Source organism: Epargyreus clarus, unplaced genomic scaffold (genome assembly GCF_041222505.1).
Source record: "Epargyreus clarus isolate Ecla_fem2 unplaced genomic scaffold, WU_Ecla_fem_2.2 ptg000003l, whole genome shotgun sequence".
NCBI lineage: Eukaryota > Metazoa > Arthropoda > Insecta > Lepidoptera > Hesperiidae > Epargyreus > Epargyreus clarus.
The window spans coordinates 17488714-17506406 of NW_027332211.1; the positions used below are offsets into that span (position 1 = coordinate 17488714).

The window sequence follows — 17693 nt, forward strand, 5'->3', positions numbered from 1 at the left end:
CGTTGCCATACTCCTCCGAAACGGCTTGACCGATTTTGATGAAATTTTTTGTGCTTATCCGGTATCTATGAGAATCGGCCAACATCTATTTTTCATCCCCCTAAATGTTAGGGGTAGTACAACCCTAATTTTTTTTTTATTTATATGGCAATACAACGTTTGCTGGGTCAGCTAGTTAAACATAAGATGCTCACAAACTTAAAAGCAAGTAGGCTGGTATTTTTGTCTTTATTTTATATCGTACATCTTTCCATTCCAAAGAGTTAACACCTCATTTTTCAACGTTTAAATGAGTTAATTAAATAAAAAAAAAAACGAAAATATTTACGTGTATTTTTTCGATGTGACCTTCGTAGCAAACCTTGATCTTTTTTATGATTACATCTGAAAAGTTAACTGTATTCGACCGACTAATTCTTCTGTAAGGTTGTCCCATAATTTATGGTCTTATTTACAATCAAGCCACCCACACTTTGTTTTGTCATAATTTATGCTTCTTCACACCGATGATAAGTATCTTCCGCAGTGTTATCGAACAAAGATGCAGTTATTCCTTTGTTGTAACGTGAAAAATATATTTGTTCTTTTATGGACCTCATTATTACATTTTTCATAAAAGCAAGCATGTTTTTTTTCAGTTTACTGAAAATGATTTTCTTTCTGGTTCCGGTTGTTTGTTTCCAAAATAATTTTACTTGGGTAATTAAATTTTATAATTTGCGTGATTGTTTTTAATAATCGTTAAATTTTTAAATTATAACTTGAGATCTTAAATGTTAATCATTTTATTATACACGATTGATTATGGATGCCAACTTTGGTTGATAGATATATTGAAACATTAATGATATCAAATAAATATTTACATAACTTTATTTAGCACTTGCGTTGCCAGAAAATTACTAATATTTTTATGTTGCATTTTTGAGTTGAAAGCTCGGAATAAGATTAGCTTTTTCAATCGGTTGCATCAATACAGACACACTTTGTTCTTCCAGTGTTTTTAACATGAAACTGTGTCATATAATTTGCGTAAATAAATACGTCTCTCTTTATGTTTATAAATAGCGCCTAACCGGAACAAATATACGGCACACCGTCTGCCTTCGCGAAGGTGCAAATCGATGCGCGCTAAAGCTCCGCTCAGAGACGCCGCCACCACAGTCGCCTTGCAACCACCGCTCCTACCACACGCACCACACGCGCCGCGATACAGTACAAAGTTTTATAGTTTGTGAATTTTTAAATCGAATCGTCTACTTCGGCTTGTAAACAAATATTATGCCGGCGTGATACAATCCGCCATGTCGTTCTGCAGAATCACGGGCCGCAGCAGGGGGCTGCCGAAACCCAACTACTTTCCGCTCCTCGCCCCCATTTCGCCGGCGGACGCCAAACGTTGTTGCAGGATTACGGGCAAATCTTACGGATTGCCTTCTCACCACTACATTCCAGTTCTACTTACAGCCGGCTCTCGGAAAGCTAAATGTAAGATTACGAACGTATCGGGCGAACTTGGGCCACACCATTACTCGCCGGAAATTAACTATGGAAATAGAAAACATGAGTTGCTGCCGGACTACAGGTATATATTCCCTGTGCTGGATGGTTCGACCGAAGCTCAAAAAGCGCTGATGGAAATGCTTTTAACTAAACAAGTGACTGAGGATAAACGCTACGTGTACACCGTTCAAGAGAGGAAATGCGGTTTAGTGTTTTCTGCTAGCATGGAAGCAGCAGTAAGGGATGGTGATGTGAGAGATGTGATGCTTGCCAAGGACTCTGATACAGTGCTAATCAAAATGAAACAGGGTCGCAGTGTTTCTATGGACTTTAAGGATTTTACGGAAGAAATTGAGATTTATGAAGGTGAAGGACCTAACGCTGAAGTTTTAAAACAAAGAGACCTCGAAGAATTAGAAGAAAAGAAGAAAAAGAGAAAGCGAGCTACCGGATTATCTTCAATGAAAAAAATATTTGAAAGCAAGGAGAGGCTAGCAGAAGTTCAGGAATTAGAAGAAGAAAAATTACGCCAAGACCGCCAGGCCAAGAAAGCAAAACTAGGGGAAACTAAACATGAGAGACAGGATAATAAAACATTTTCGTATAATAGTTTTGATGTCAATCATATGCGTTCCAAATCTAGTATTATTATGTGCAATGGAGAATGGAGAGACCAAATGCATCCTCTTATTGAGTCTTGGGATTGGGAAATATTTGAGAAGGAAGTGACTGATGATCATTTTGTTCCTAAAGTGACTAAATTACCAACTCCAGTAAAAGTAACTCCGTACCATTGCGAAGCAGAAATATATGAAGTGGATCGTAACATTAACGAAGTGTCGGTACCTTTAGAAAACGTACCATGTGTTAATCCGTTAAAGCCTATTAAAACTCGACCTTCGGATGCAGTTTTAAATGCAGTTAAGGAAATATCAGAAGAACGCTTAGCTGAAACGTCAAATGTTACAGAAAAATTATTTGAAGCCGACAAAATGGATGTCCTTCCCACTATCGAGAACTTGAGCGAAGTCATTAAAAATATTAAAAAGGGAAAGAGGGAAAAACTTGCGAAAATATCTGGCTTAACATTAGATATTAATAAAGCGAAGAAATTTATTCCTGGTCAACATATAAACACTCCTCAAGGTCCTGTCTTTGTCCCGGGTCAAACAGTCGAAACGCCTGCAGGACCAGTATTTGTGCCCGGACTTAGCGTCAAAACTCCTAATGGTCCTGGATTAATACCGGGTCATATTGTCATAAATGAAAATACTAACGAGCCCTTCTTCCTTGCCGGACAAGTATTGAAAACTTCAAACGGTGAAGAATTTGTTTGTGGACAAACAATTAAACATAAAGATGAGTATCGTTTCACTGAAGGTCAAACAGTATTGTCAGAAGAAGGCTTCAAATTTGTTCCTGGGAAAAATATTTCTACTGGTCAAGAAGAAATATTCGTACCTGGGCAAACTATAATAACCCCGGATGGAGCACAATTCATACCAGGTCAGACGGTGTCAGAAAATGGCAGCGTTATATTTACACCTGGACAAAATGCCAAAATAAACAATGAGTGGCAGTTCGTACCAGGTCAAGTCGTACATCAAGACGATGAATTGCACTTCGTTCCTGGAGCAACGCTTGCAACACCTAATGGCCTTAAGTTTGTTCCTGGACAAACAGTTGCTATAAATGGAGAATCGTGTTTTATACCTGGTATAACTAAAGAAACAAAATCGGGATTAGAATTTGTTCCTGGAACGACTGTGGATACAATCGATGGACCTAAATTTATTGAGGGACAAATAGTGCATACCAAATGCGGTGAAAAATTCATGCCGGGGAAGACTATTGTTCAAGCAAGTGGCCACATTGAATTTTCCGTTGCTAAATCTATTGAAGATATCAATTTTTCGGAAAGCGTGGCGACAGGATTGCCCATAGATATTAAAACATGTTCTTTATCAGAAGAATCTTTGTATGTATTTGGTCATATGGTGCAAACCTCTAAGGGTATAGAATTTTACCCTGGTCCAAGAGCACCTGCAATTGAAGGTAAAATAGTTCCCGGAAGACTTGTGAAAAATGAAGCTAACGAATCACGTTTTGTCCCTGGAATGATGGTAGAAGGTATTTTTGTACCCGGACAAGTTGTATTCACAGAAAACGGTGAACAGTTTGTACCCGGTCAGGTAGTTGATACCAAGGATGGTCCTAAATTTGTCCCTGGTCAAGTCGTAAACACGAAAAGCGGACCAAAGTTTGTTCCTGGTCAAACCATACATACAATCGATGGTCCTCGCTTTGTTCCAGGACAAATTATTGAAACAAAAGCCGGCCCAACATTTATTCCTGGTCAAGTGATATCTACTGAAGATGAAGGCTCAAGATTTGTTCCTGGTCAAGTTGTAGATACAGAAGAGGGTCCCAGATTTGTACCCGGCAGAGTAATAGAGACGGACGACAACGGAGTTACCTTTGTACCAGGACAAATTGTTCAAACACCTGAAGGTCTTAAGTTTGTTGCTCCTGACCTTGTAGAGGGTGAAGAAGGATTAGAGTTTTCAGTGCAAAGTTTCGTGGTCACACCTGAAGAGCTCAAACTATTAAAAGTAAAAACTAACCCTAATGACACAACTTCGACAAAAGGAGAATTAACTATCGACACAAATATGCTAAAACAATTGGCTGCAGCTGGCATGTCAATAGGAAGACAAGTTCCCGCTGATTTACCTGCTATTAATGTTATATTAAATGAAACAAGGAACGCTGAGGCTTTGAAAGCATTTGTTTCAGATTTTGGACTTAAAGATGATGTTGCGAACCAATTAATGGATGTAATTAAATCTATTATTGAAATGAGTGTACATTTGAAAACAGAGATTCATGAAGATCGTAGCAGCGAAGAAACCAACTCTGAGACGAAAAAAGGAAGAACTAACAAAAAACGAGTGGATTTACAAGAAAACTTAGGCTATAGTGGAGGCAATGGACAAACAGCACATCAAGAAAATGTGAAAAATTCTATTGCTGCAGCAGTATTAGCTGCGTTGGTCACCGCTGAACAATTTGAAGAAGTAAACAATAACAACAGCAAGGAGAAATATCAGCTTATATTAAAGTCTATTGATACCATATTGGGTAAAGCCATTGATGAGGATTTTGTATCCGCTATGTACAGAATTCTTCAAAGAGAAGAGGACAAAGATATACTTTGCGAAGAAATTCTAGAACATACTTCGCAGCCAAAAGTAGAACTGATTAAAATCGCTCTTAACAGCACTTTAAACAAACATTCCCTAACTGAAGACGACATAATTGAAAAATTCAGTGATTTTCTGAGCAGTGAAAACGAAGTGCTGGGGCCAGCTTTTAAAAATATATCCAAAAATGATACAAGTTTGTTGCAACACGTTCTGAGTCACATCTCTGATTCGATTTCATTTATCAAAACAGATAATGAAGCTGCTGAAACACTCCAAAAAGCAATTGTTTCTGCAGTTCAAGAAACCAGCACAAAGGCAGTTGAATCTATATTGCTAAACTCGGACAAAAAAGACATAAGGGAATTGATCGTGCAATCCGTTGGACTCGCAAGAATACTTGGAATGAGTGACGTAGCCTCTAAATTGTTGTCTGTTATTGATGACGAAGACAGCTTGTCTAAAGTTGCCTCAGATACAACATGTTTAAACATATTAAAACGATTGACTGTTATGAGAAAACTTGCCGAACAAACACCAAGCCTGCATTCTGCACTGCGCAAACTGGAGTCGGATCCAGAGCTCGCTCGTACAGATCCCAAGCTTAGGGATTTGGTACGAGAGAGCGCCGCACTCATGATCGTTCCTGAGGAGCCGCCTTTATTGACTTCTGCAGATGTTCCGTTGAGCTTACTTCAACCTGAAAACAGCTTGGCGATGGAAGATTTCCTGTTTCAGCGTAAAAAGCATCCAGGAGCATTGTTGATAATGAAGAAGGGCCTGCAAGCCGTGGTTCCTCGTGAAGCGAGTCGCGCAGTTCTTACTGGACAAGTAGCTTACACAGTTCTTGACGAGAGTGGAATAAGACATTTCGAACCACTGCATGTTTTCTCTGCACTCAATCTCAGTCAGCCAACTGCGCATCGTTTCAGCATGTACAGTTGCCCCATGGTAGATGACAATGACGAAGATTTACAAACGTTTACTGGTTACTGCAATATAAGTAACGCTCAAAGAATAACCAAATTCGGTGGGTGGGGTCGAAGATACAGCGGTGTGTTATTAGATAGGGAGAACACGAGAAGTAGAATGAGCAGCTTGGATAATACACCAAGTTACAAACGATACCCGTCACGATCTTCAACCAGATCTAGATCTAGTTGTAGCAGAAGTCCACCTAAGGTAATTCAAATGTTAAATTTGAACACATTTAACACAGTTATTAAGATCTTTGAAACGAATTAGCAGTACGAAAGGTTTAAATTAGATTGTAAACTATTAAAATGTAACTAATTTTCAAATTATTAATATCCCTTTTCATTGTTTCAGGTAGAAGATGTGGTGGTGGCGACGGCGGATTACACCGCTACGGCCGACGATGAAGTTTCCGTCAGAGCGGGCGACATTGTCGAGGTTCTCGACACTAAAGCCGCTCTTGGATCAAAGTGAGTAGTCCATTCTTCGCTGCCTCATATCTAGAGCCGTATCATCATTGCAACGTAAAATCGAACGCTCCATATTGAAGTGCGGTTTATCAAAGTGCTGTAGATACGGCTCTGGCGTACGGAGGCAATTATTGGCATGAGCTTTGCACAACCGTGCCCCCATTGATGTATGTAGTTCATAAATGTATATTTAACCCGACGGACATGCGTCTTGTGAAACCAGTCGTTATTCCAGCTTTTAACAACCGTCTATTGAGAGTAACTGACATACGAAAATACTATTCCTGTCATCCTAATACGCCTCCAACTATTAATATAAAGCTCATATTCATAAATCAACGATCTAATCCTCGAAGATGATGTGAGAACATTGTTTCGTCGTCCCACTTAATATTTTTAGATCTTCCATAATAATGGTCTCGTGTTTCGATCATCGCTTTGTAGCCAACTTATAAAGTATCAAGCATACTATAGATATTTAATAAATGATACCACATACTCACTACAACATACATTCATTAGATTTTTTTTTATCATATAATTACATTTTACTAAAAAAGAAAATAAATGTTACTTTTATAAGGCATATAATCCTGATTAGATGAAACTACATAAAACATCGTTTATATCTAGTATAATTGAGTTGGTTAAATTTCTAAAACAATGTAGACTGTCTGTTGACGCGGTATCATAGCGGTATCGTAACGGCGATAAAGCGGGAAAAATGCGTTTTATTGCTCCGATGCGACGATGCCAATGCGCTGGACACCGATACAGGGTAAAATTAGCCGCGGTCGTTGCACCGTGGCGTAACTCACGTATGCATCGGCTTTTCACTAAAAAGTTCCGTATTCTGGTGAATGATACTAAAGAATGTTTAGGAAAATTTTGGACCGAATAGATCCAATTGGATCAGGAAAGACAGAGAATATCCGTAACCTTCGTAAATAGTCGAGTGAAAACAATGCGCATGAGAAAATTCTGACTCGAATACCTTAGAATGAATACGTTCATTTTTACGGGAGCAAATAAAAATCTCTAGTAGTAGTATTTGATTTTAATATCAATATATCCCATCAACAAATCTAATAATATCATCGATCACTAATACTAAAAAACCGTGTGTGTTCACCCCTTCGACCAAGAACAGTGATGATTTAACCAAGCGTGTTTATCATTAAATCCATCATCATTTTGACCAGCATAATCTTACAACCCATCACCATCGTTAGTTGAACAATAATAATCATTATCCTCATCCTCATCCTGTGATGACGTAATGAGAATCAATTGTTTATGCAGGTACAGGGGGCGTGTCTATAGTTACGAGAACCATTTCTTCCAGTCGAGAGGTCCCTCTTTGGACTATGTGTTTAGCGTGCCCACATATAAAATGTATTATTACTGATCATTTATTACGGAGAAGAATTGAAGATGCTGCGACGTCATTATCATTGTAAATATCTCGCTTGTTGCAAACGGAATCTTATATGTTGTATTCCCCATTTACGTGTTGTGGTCAACATTATTGTGATAACTATCATTATTATTACTTGTCATTATTATTATAAGTGTCATTAAAGTATTATACTCAACCACATCGTCGTGTTAGAACATTGTGTATAACGATTATGAAGGTTTAATAAAGACAATAAAAGTTTTGGAGTTTCTTTTTAGTCAATAATTCTAGAAGATATTTTGTGTTCAATTTAGCTATTTTTGTTAATATAATGGAACATTGATATATTGCTATGGCAATAACCCTTAGGTAAGTATTTAACTGTGGTATTAAGACCTAATAAAATAATTAAGTAATTAGTGAACAGCAGATGAACAGCAGATGCAAGAAGTAGGTAATAATTTTAGGTATTGTCCTCAAGGAAATTTTAAAACATTTCGTCATAGGCACAGTCATTGAATAAGTATTTTAAGCAACCCTTTTTTAGTATTTCTTTTCTAGGCTTTGTTAGATCTGACTTTTGTGCAATTTCTCAAAAATATACCATGTAAAATTTGGACTAAAACTGTTGGAAAAATAAATAAGGTATTCTATCAACATATTTTAAGGGTAGACGATTGTTTTAGAGTAAGTAGATAATATTTATTGGTGTATCACCCTTATGTGGTAGTCGGATTGGAGTAAATCTCTAAACTGTGCAAAATAATGCATCTCTAACAGATGTATTACAAGAAAATGGAGCCCTTATATTGGGAGTCAATTTAGTAGTAGAGTATTTTCATCTATGGCGTCTGCCAAGGAGACTCCGGTGTCCACTATACTTTGAACTACGCGTCAGTAGACGTATAGTGAAAACAGGTGCACAAGTCGCTGGTAAATCACGGTAATTCACAACATCCACAGTAATTATTGTCAGACTCACTTACATGTTTATAAAAAGGGCGACAAAGCATTATTAATGGGATGGTTAGGAACGCACAGCTGTTCACGTAAAAATAGGAACGTAGTTATAAATTTTGTGAATCACAGAGGGCTCTGGGCCATTCATAATGTTACACTATTAATAGTGAGGAATTCAAAATACACAAAAGTAAACTGGCAAGTCATTTGTCATTTAAAAGAGGTGAAATGTAAATATGTTTATATAATACAAGAAGCACGTAAGATGAGACTTATTCGATGTTGCTATTGTATTGATGTCCATGGGATATTCCCACTTAACTTCGAGCGACCTGCATGTTGTTGCACAAATAAATAGTTACACAGAAAGCACGATATATGTATTTCGATTTCGCATAGTGAAGACATTATTATTTCTGATGTATTAAGAAATCTAGTCAAATTTAGCAATAATATCATGTGTTTAAAACACAAGACTGTATACCATTTTTTTGGCTTTAGAAAAAATAGTGGTGCCTACAATTTACGGGACTAGTTTTTTACGGTAACTAATAGGCTGAAACAGGCAAGATCCCTTCTTTTATATCTCACTCTAAAAGTGTAACATTTTTAAAAAATAAATACTTTATTGTATTAGGAAGAGATATTATATTGACAGAATTATATCTCATAGATAGATCTTAGTTATTTATGAGTGGTGACACACGTGTGATCGGCTTCAGGTTTCTACCTGATAGAACAGAGATTCTTCTCTGTTCTATATGGAGTTAGTTACAGATGTATATGGGCAGCAAAAACCACTTACCATCAGGTGAACTGCGGGCTCGTTTGCTACTTCAATCTTACATAAAATATATTATATTTGAATTGGTATAACTACGTTAAATACCTTTGCATTTCATGATGTGTAAATCATCTCGTAAAAGTCAAAAGGAATGAAAATAATCTTTTCTGGAACTGTCAGAAATATGATGAATGAAGATTTAAAGTACAAGGAGATATCATTTTATGAGATATCATAATAAAGTAAAAAGCGAAGAGCTTAGTGGATAATGGCTTAACCTTGGCATCTTTCCAGAACATTAAAGGGTTCCTCGAAATCATCCAACATTGAAAAACCCAAGATTGCGTGACTTAGTTTTCCTTTTACAATATTGCGTACAAGCCGGAGAGGAAATATATGTATACTGTAGTTTATACATATTAAAAACTTATCAATTAATGATGCTATATGGGTTTATAATGATTGTAATAAAATAACGGCTGTTCCTTTCTTAAAACATTCTCAACAGGTTCAATCTAATGAAGTAGTAATATAATGAAGTAGAAGTAATAAGTAAAAGAATGAATTCTCATCTTAATAAGTTTCGCATACCAGAGAACATTGTTTATAAAAGTTGACAATTGACATATACAAATTTTTATTAAAATAGCTAAAAAAATTACGTTAAAAAAACGTATTAGAAGATGGACCATATTCTTTCTAATTTGATGGACACACGTCACTAACGACCGATACATTTGTCGTCGTGAATCAATTAATTGGAAAAAGCTATTAAACATTCAATCGTATAATTAAATTAGACATTTCATTAGACATAATGAGTTGATCCACTTAATCCAAAAACAATACACGAAACATGGCTAAGTAAATGTAATCATTAATTTGTTGTAACTGTTCCTTGGCCTTATTGTGCATAATTTCTTCGAGTAGAAGATTGATAGTTCTGCTGTTGTCAAAACTAGATTAGATTTGATTTCAGCCTTTATTTTATACGATGACACAAGATTATAACAATCGATGAATCATACCGTATTCAGAGACAACAAATATGAGTCAACATTTTGGCTGCAAAAAAGAATTTGTAGACTATTACTAATGCATAGAATCAAAAGTATCTACTTTTATCGAATCATCATTTATATTTTGATTGTATACATGTCCGTTAGATTAAATACCATAAAATTAAAAGAAGTCAATACTGCTATTTGTTTATAGTTATTGTATAGGTTAAAACCAGAAAGTCAAAAATAGTAAGAATAATAAGCAATGGAGCTACACCTACGTAAAGCTACGAAGGCTCTACGGCGGTTCTACGAGATTTTACATTCTCAATTCAGAAGATGCACTGTACCCTTACCATGAGTTTGTACGTTTTAATAAATATGACTGTTTTGTTCACGTATTTGCTCACACAATTTCTAAACGGCGCTCCTAGCGGATTGTATCGGAACTATAGTTACAGTTAGTACATTAAATGTCTAAATTGACAAAATGGCGCTTTATGTTTTGTCTCTCTTTTTTGCGAATACGTGAGGCAATCAAAACGACTTGAGCACTTACTTATTGTTACGTTTGTAAAATTGTGGGATGTTTTGACTCATGGTAAGGGTACTGATGACGTTAAAACATTCGTGACGCGAAATGTAGTCCATATACTCGTAGGTAAAGTGCATTTCTCGATTTGCAGCATTTATTCTGGTGCTGTTTTGGTCTGAATGGCCAGGTAAAGAGTAGTTCAATTAGTTTAGTAGTAGTTCTTTAGAACCACCCTAAGCAGGCTGTTTACATATTAAACTAAATCTTTAAAAATCTCCAAGTATACAGTACTAAATTATAAAGATATGTATAACTGCAGTAAAATAACAAAGTGGGAATATTTAGAAATTTGGAGCAGAATGTAGCTATTTTATTAGCTTCAAAAAAACGTCTTTAATTTTAGACTTTTCTACGAACTTCATTTTGCACCTTTTGATGTCGGTGCCAAATAAAGTCATTAATAAAACAGTTGTCACCATTTCGAATGCTTTTTAGTTACCTGTCTTCTATTAAATATAACTATGCGAACATATTAGAGGTGACAGCAATTTTATTGTTACCATGTACTTTTTATACAAAGTACATAAATAAAACCAAGTTCCACTCCACGACTCCTATAATAAGAAGTGTCTACACTACCACAAATAAATGATAACAATAATAATAATTTCTTTCAGAATTAGATTCCATATTTTATTTATTTAAAGTGAAGCCTGACATCAAAACCATGTTGATAAGTAGGTAATATGCCGTCGCCATTCCGGTTTTTTGCAAGGGTTGACCCGTGCCCAGCAGTAGGACATCAAAGGGATTGCCGCCATAGTCTACCTACATATTCAGGAATTGTACAGTGCTTGCTATTAAAGTAAGTAGGTATTTCTAAGTATTAATTGTACAACGGTTTCTGAAAAGTAATGTGATGTACCTATTTCATGTTTTAAAGTATTCTAGAATTCAACCTCGCAATCCCAAGTAGATATGAACCCTAAATATTATGATGTAGACATAAATGTAACAGGAAAAAGCAAAGCAACAAATGACGTAGCTATTAATGGAAAAGTCAAAACACAACCCATAAAATGAGTACGCTGGTTTTCCCCACACACGATGCGTCGTGTCATTTCTCAAGAGGCGTAACGTTTCGTTTCGTTTCGTTTTCGTGCCGTTGTATGTTCCATGCTATGTTGCTAAATATTTCTTTAGAGAAGATATGACTGAAAAAATATTAATAGTAAATTTATGCACCTATTTTAATGGCTAATAGGTTTTTACGTTAAGACTTATTTTTATAAATAAAGTCTCAAGTTAAAGGCTAAATCGATCAAGTTAAAGGCTACGATCTAACAAAGTAGGTACAGACCTATTACCTAATGGTTATAAAAACCACGCTAAAATCGCACAAGGAGTCGTTAATCCTAATTCCTGACCATCCTGATGAAGAGAATGGGATAAAATTATTAAAATCGTGTATTGTCATCAGTTCTTGATAATTGTTCAAAATTTCAAATTAATCGGATCGTTCAAATTGCGTTAAAACCGAGTTCAAAGATTCCGTTACATACATAGATACATACATATCTACGTACAACCCAAGGTAATAAAAGCGTGGTAAAAATAAATATTTTTTTAAAATCTTGCAATCTTTAGTTAGGTACTACATTTTACAGCCGATCGGAAAGCCACATTTACTTTCATAAACCAACATAATGACATGTCGTTAAAGGAGCACCGCTCTGGAGACTGGAAACTGTGCCGCAATTGACGTCACATCGTTTCTGGGCCAGCCTGAAATAGCGCGCTCGGGAACTTGGCGAGCGTAACTTAAATTATTATTTCGTTATTACGCTAATTAACTTATTTTATTTATAGTTCCCTGTTGTAAAAAATGTTTTAAACGATTTGTCTTATCCCAAAAAGCCGATAGAGCGACTACGTGATATACCTTATAAAAAAATAAAAACGAGTACAAGTACTTGACGCACGCACATGACCACACATAAGACCAAACACGTAAGATGTACACACGCGCGTACATGCCCAATTCACTGTAAACGTAATGCCGCGTCCGCACGATTGAAACCAAGTCGAACCTTTACAAATTCAAAGCAGATAGAGCGCTTGACTTGGTTTATGTAGGTTTGCAAGCGCTTCTAGCCAATCTAATGGTGTGTCAGTTACCTGGCAAATTAAAGGTAATTTGCAATAAACGCAACACGTTCACACGTTCGTAGTGGTATAGTAATTACCAAGCATGTGGATGCAGTATTAAATTAGCTTAAAATAAAACATATCAGATCTTAAAAAATCGTAAAAACCTCATGATTAAATTAAATTTTTTTTAAAAATGTCTACGACAGTCAACATTGTTATGGAAAAACGAGACCTATTAACACAAGCAATAAAACGATGAAAGCGGACCCTAACCACTGGGTATTATAAAACTATTTTGTTGACGAAAATCAATATATTTTAATCTATAACTTAGACGGTACAGAAAATTGGTATTAGATTTATAAGGTTAAAGTGGCAAATGTAAGTGCTCATCCATAGACATCTGTAACCAACTCCGTATCTGAAGCCAATCACATAATATGTGGTCATCCTGTGGACAAAGATGGTAGTCTCAAATAATGTTAGCCGGCATACGCGCCCTTACACCACAACGATATTATTGGTAAATATACCGATAGCTTTCACTAACATGCAGTCCAACGACTTACAGTTTTTATTTTCAATTCATACTTAGCTGCGTCAAGAGCAAAATTCCTTACAATTGCGACTAATTTAATAGAGACGTCTTTGCACTTGGCACATCAGAAATAACATGTCCCGTGATGAAACCCGAGAGCCTTCAGCCCTGACATTGAGGCGTCAGGCCTTGTCGCGCCGTGATTGATGGTAACACCACTCAGGCGTAACTGTCTGACCACTCCACATATATAAATACATAATGATAAATTGCGGTATAACTGTATTTATTTCGAGATGAGAACTCTGTTTCATAGAATTAAGGCCAAGAACTCGCGGGGCGGTTTTTAAACGTGCCCACCCGTGGTCGCAAAACTGCTGCTTTATTTGAAAAAAATACGACTATGCAATTTTGTGCGATTACGAAACCGGTTTCAAATGCATGCGTGGGAAGATTTATCAGATTCTGCTCGACGGAGGAACGTCTTCAGCGACGGCGGTTGGCTGCCGGTGCAGCTAAAGCCGCAAACAACCACGCACGCCACTGTTATAAATCGCGCTGTGAAATTCACAAATATATTTTATCCGCATTTTAATATTAACTTCATATTTAAAAAAACTACTTATTGAAATCATAGCCCGATATTATTAAAGTATTTAGTAAAAGCCGTTCGATGGGTACGGCTGAAATCGCTTTATGAATTTTTAGCCTAATAGTATAGAAATGTTTTGCAAAAGACGAAGATAGTACGTAAGTACAATGACAAACGAGTAAATAAGTCTCAATTGAGTTCTTATAATACGAAAATTTAAACTGAACAAGATAATTATAGAACAACTTTTTAACTGAAATGTATGAACTATTTTACTTAATTCAATGAATTTTAAGATTATTTTATTACAATATCTTTCAAAGTGTTTTTATTGGTTTATTGCTCGTGTGACTAATCATACAAAGACCAGTGTTACAAACGATAATTATTTTGGCGTTGGTGTCGCTGTAACCAAAAATTTTAACAACATTTATAAAGAAACAAAACTTAACATATACTTTACTTTAAACCGATACACGAACTAATGTAGATCAAACAGCAGCAGTGAAAACAAATACATTTGAAATATATGATCAATAATACGCAAATAGTTGATATTGAAGTTATATAAACAGGAGCCGTGACGCGGATCGCAACATGTTAAGCCCACACGCATTGCGCACTCCACTGTATAAACATTGAGCACTAAGTACAAACACTCCAACACTTTACATTTTCTATCAAAACATTAGAAAAACACACCCGGAAACTTACAAGGTGAGGCTGCTAAACTGTCATTAACGTAATTTTACGTAGAAAATCTGTTATATATTTACTCAGCCACTTACCATCAGGTGAACTGCATGCTCGTATGCTACTCCTATATTATAAAAAAAAAACTAAGGAGCAATGAAGGTTATTCAGTACCTATCTTTAGTATGACTTCAATCGAGGACACGATCAATGGAATCGACAACACCAGCTCCCATGCAAATCTACATGCAGCGCCTCTGGTGGTCGTTGAGGATCTAAAATTTGTCGTTGTAATCTACAGAGAAGGAACTGTCGAGTTAACGATTCGATTGATCAAGGCCCCGATGGAAAACTCACACTAATTGTTGATGGATTTCTTATATATAACTAATATTTTATTTGTTTCTTTAAATGTAGATAGAAAAACCATACGAACAGAACACTGTCCTATTATTTATTTATTTTATTTCGAAGAAGAAGACCAATCCGCAACACAGGTTACACATGACAATAACAAAACGTATATCTTTTGGTAAACCTTTAATTATAAGACACCAAAACATAGACATAGGTTATGTAAATCAATATGCATGTGATTAGGTCAGCCCATATAGATATGGAGAGATTTACAGGGCATAGTTATAATTATTTATCATTGTTATTATAGTAACAATAATTCTAGCAGGTTAAGCGTACCCACAGATTGCCTGTGCCGGTCACCGTTGCCTACAGACATTGCAACTTCAGTACAATCGCAACTACCTTATTTTTTTTATTAAATATTTAAAGTCCTTTAAAACACATCTTTATTTATTTATCTTCATCTGTGAATGGTAAAAAGCTGACATATTTCATATTTCGAATTACCAAGCCCCAAACATTAGTCATTAGTACTATCTGTTAGCACATAGCCCCTGTATAAGTAATTAATGTATCCCTCATTTACCGAGCCATGTACTAACCCTCTCCCTCTCCCAGGGCCCTCGATTCCTCGCTGGACGTGCCCGCTGAACTCCTCGACACCTCCGCCGCCAAACACAAATTGGCGGTCCGACCGAAGAAAAACCATCCCAAGAAGAAACCCAAAAAGAACAACGAAAGGTAAGCCATTTATTTGTCACACGATTGATCGAAATTCAGCTGTTTGAAACCACAGGTCTGTGTTCGAAATACATTTTAATGTGACATACAATTTCTGCGACTCACCATTATTCACTATCAGTGTCTTTTTTTTCCATTTCTACTTTTGTACAGTTCAAATCGACCTCAAGATTTTGGAATGTTTTTCCTTAAAACATTTAATGAATTTAAGGAAACTAATTAGTACCCACCTACCTCAATGTAGCAACACATTTAATTTTATGGTCGACTCTATACACGTTTATTTTTTAAAAAATAATTACAGGTAATTTACATTTCGATCAGTCGTATAACTGTTGTATAAATGTTACATCATTTCATGTTGATTTGTGTGTTATGTTTAATCTATTGCAGTGCTCTTGCGTAGTAACAGATTTATGCAATAATTTTATTTTATTTTCCTTAGGTTTAAATTGCTCTTATTTATCGAAAACTAGAGTCGAGTACATTAAAATGTGTCCCATTCATTACCTTCAAATCAAAATGTACCTACTTACATAACTATAAGTGTTAGTGGTGTTGCTATTCTTCTCAAGAATGGGATAAAATTTAAACCTCGACAAGATATAATAAACTTGTCTCAAGAATATATAGTAGAATGTTGCGCAATGGAAATAACCGACCTACTATTAATTACAATATACAGATCCGACCGCGAAATTTAAATATTCTTCAAATTCTTAACAGAGTTGCTAACAAAAATCGCATCGCATTGCTACTCCAAGAAATGTATAATAACCGGTGACTTTAATATATGTGCTATAAAAAATAATAACACTTATAAAAAACTTGTAAATGAAATGTTAGAGTACAATCTTTACCAAATAGTTAACAAGCCTACTAGGGTAACCAAAAATAACTCATCCTGTATTGATTTACTTTTTACAAATAATAAGAAGTATACTCTATCAGTTCAAGATCTTGGACTTTCTGACCATAAATCGCTTATATACAAGTACAAACTACTACCACAGCAGCAAATTAAGAAAAAATATGCAGAAAAGAGAATATTCAGTCTAAAAAATATGACATCGTTCAGACAAGCCCTTAGCAAAATAAACTGGCATGATATAATACTAACGAAAAATTGCATTAATACAAATTATAACATATTTCATGATAAAATACAAACTATATTAAACTCACATATTCCTAAAAAAGTAATAAAACTATCCCCAAAACCGAAAAATATATGGATAACTAAAGGACTACAAATATCGTGCAAACATAAGAGATGCCTTCGAATGCTAATAAACCAAAGTAACAATAAAATCTTAAAACGCCATTTTAAACTATTTTCTAAAACACTTAAAACAAGTATAAAAATATCAAAACGAATATTTCTGACTCACAAAATGAAATCTACCACAAATAAAACTAAAACTATGTGGGCACTAATAAATAAAGTAATATGTAAACAAAAAAATAAAGAAATTGATAATATAAGCTTAAAATCTAATAACCGCATCATCCGCTGTCCCTACCAAGTAACTAACACGTTCAATCAATACTTTGCGTCCGTAGGAAACACTCATCTACATAAAACTAACCACTCGCGCTCAACGCTACCACATCAACCAGTGCAAACACCAACTATAAACTCTTTCTACCTAACTATAGTATCTGACAGTGAAATTAAAATAATAATTCGTAAACTCCCAAATAAATTTAGTAGTGGTATAGACGAAATTCCATTGATATTAATTAAGAAATGTATGCTAGAATTAACCCCCCCTTTGACATTACTAA

The 17693-nt window shown here is 35.5% G+C and overlaps 1 protein-coding gene across 1 annotated transcript; it reads left to right on the forward strand.

Annotated features, from left to right (window-relative positions):
• Nucleotides 1–1109: 1109 nt before the first annotated feature.
• On the forward strand, nucleotides 1110–7811 carry LOC140756034 (uncharacterized). Its single transcript, XM_073091433.1, has 3 exons — nucleotides 1110–5888; nucleotides 6036–6151; nucleotides 7454–7811. The coding sequence occupies exons 1-3, from the start codon at nucleotides 1305–1307 to the stop codon at nucleotides 7557–7559; spliced, it is 4806 nt and encodes a 1601-aa protein (XP_072947534.1). The 5' UTR covers nucleotides 1110–1304; the 3' UTR covers nucleotides 7560–7811.
• The last annotated feature ends 9882 nt before the right edge of the window (nucleotides 7812–17693 follow it).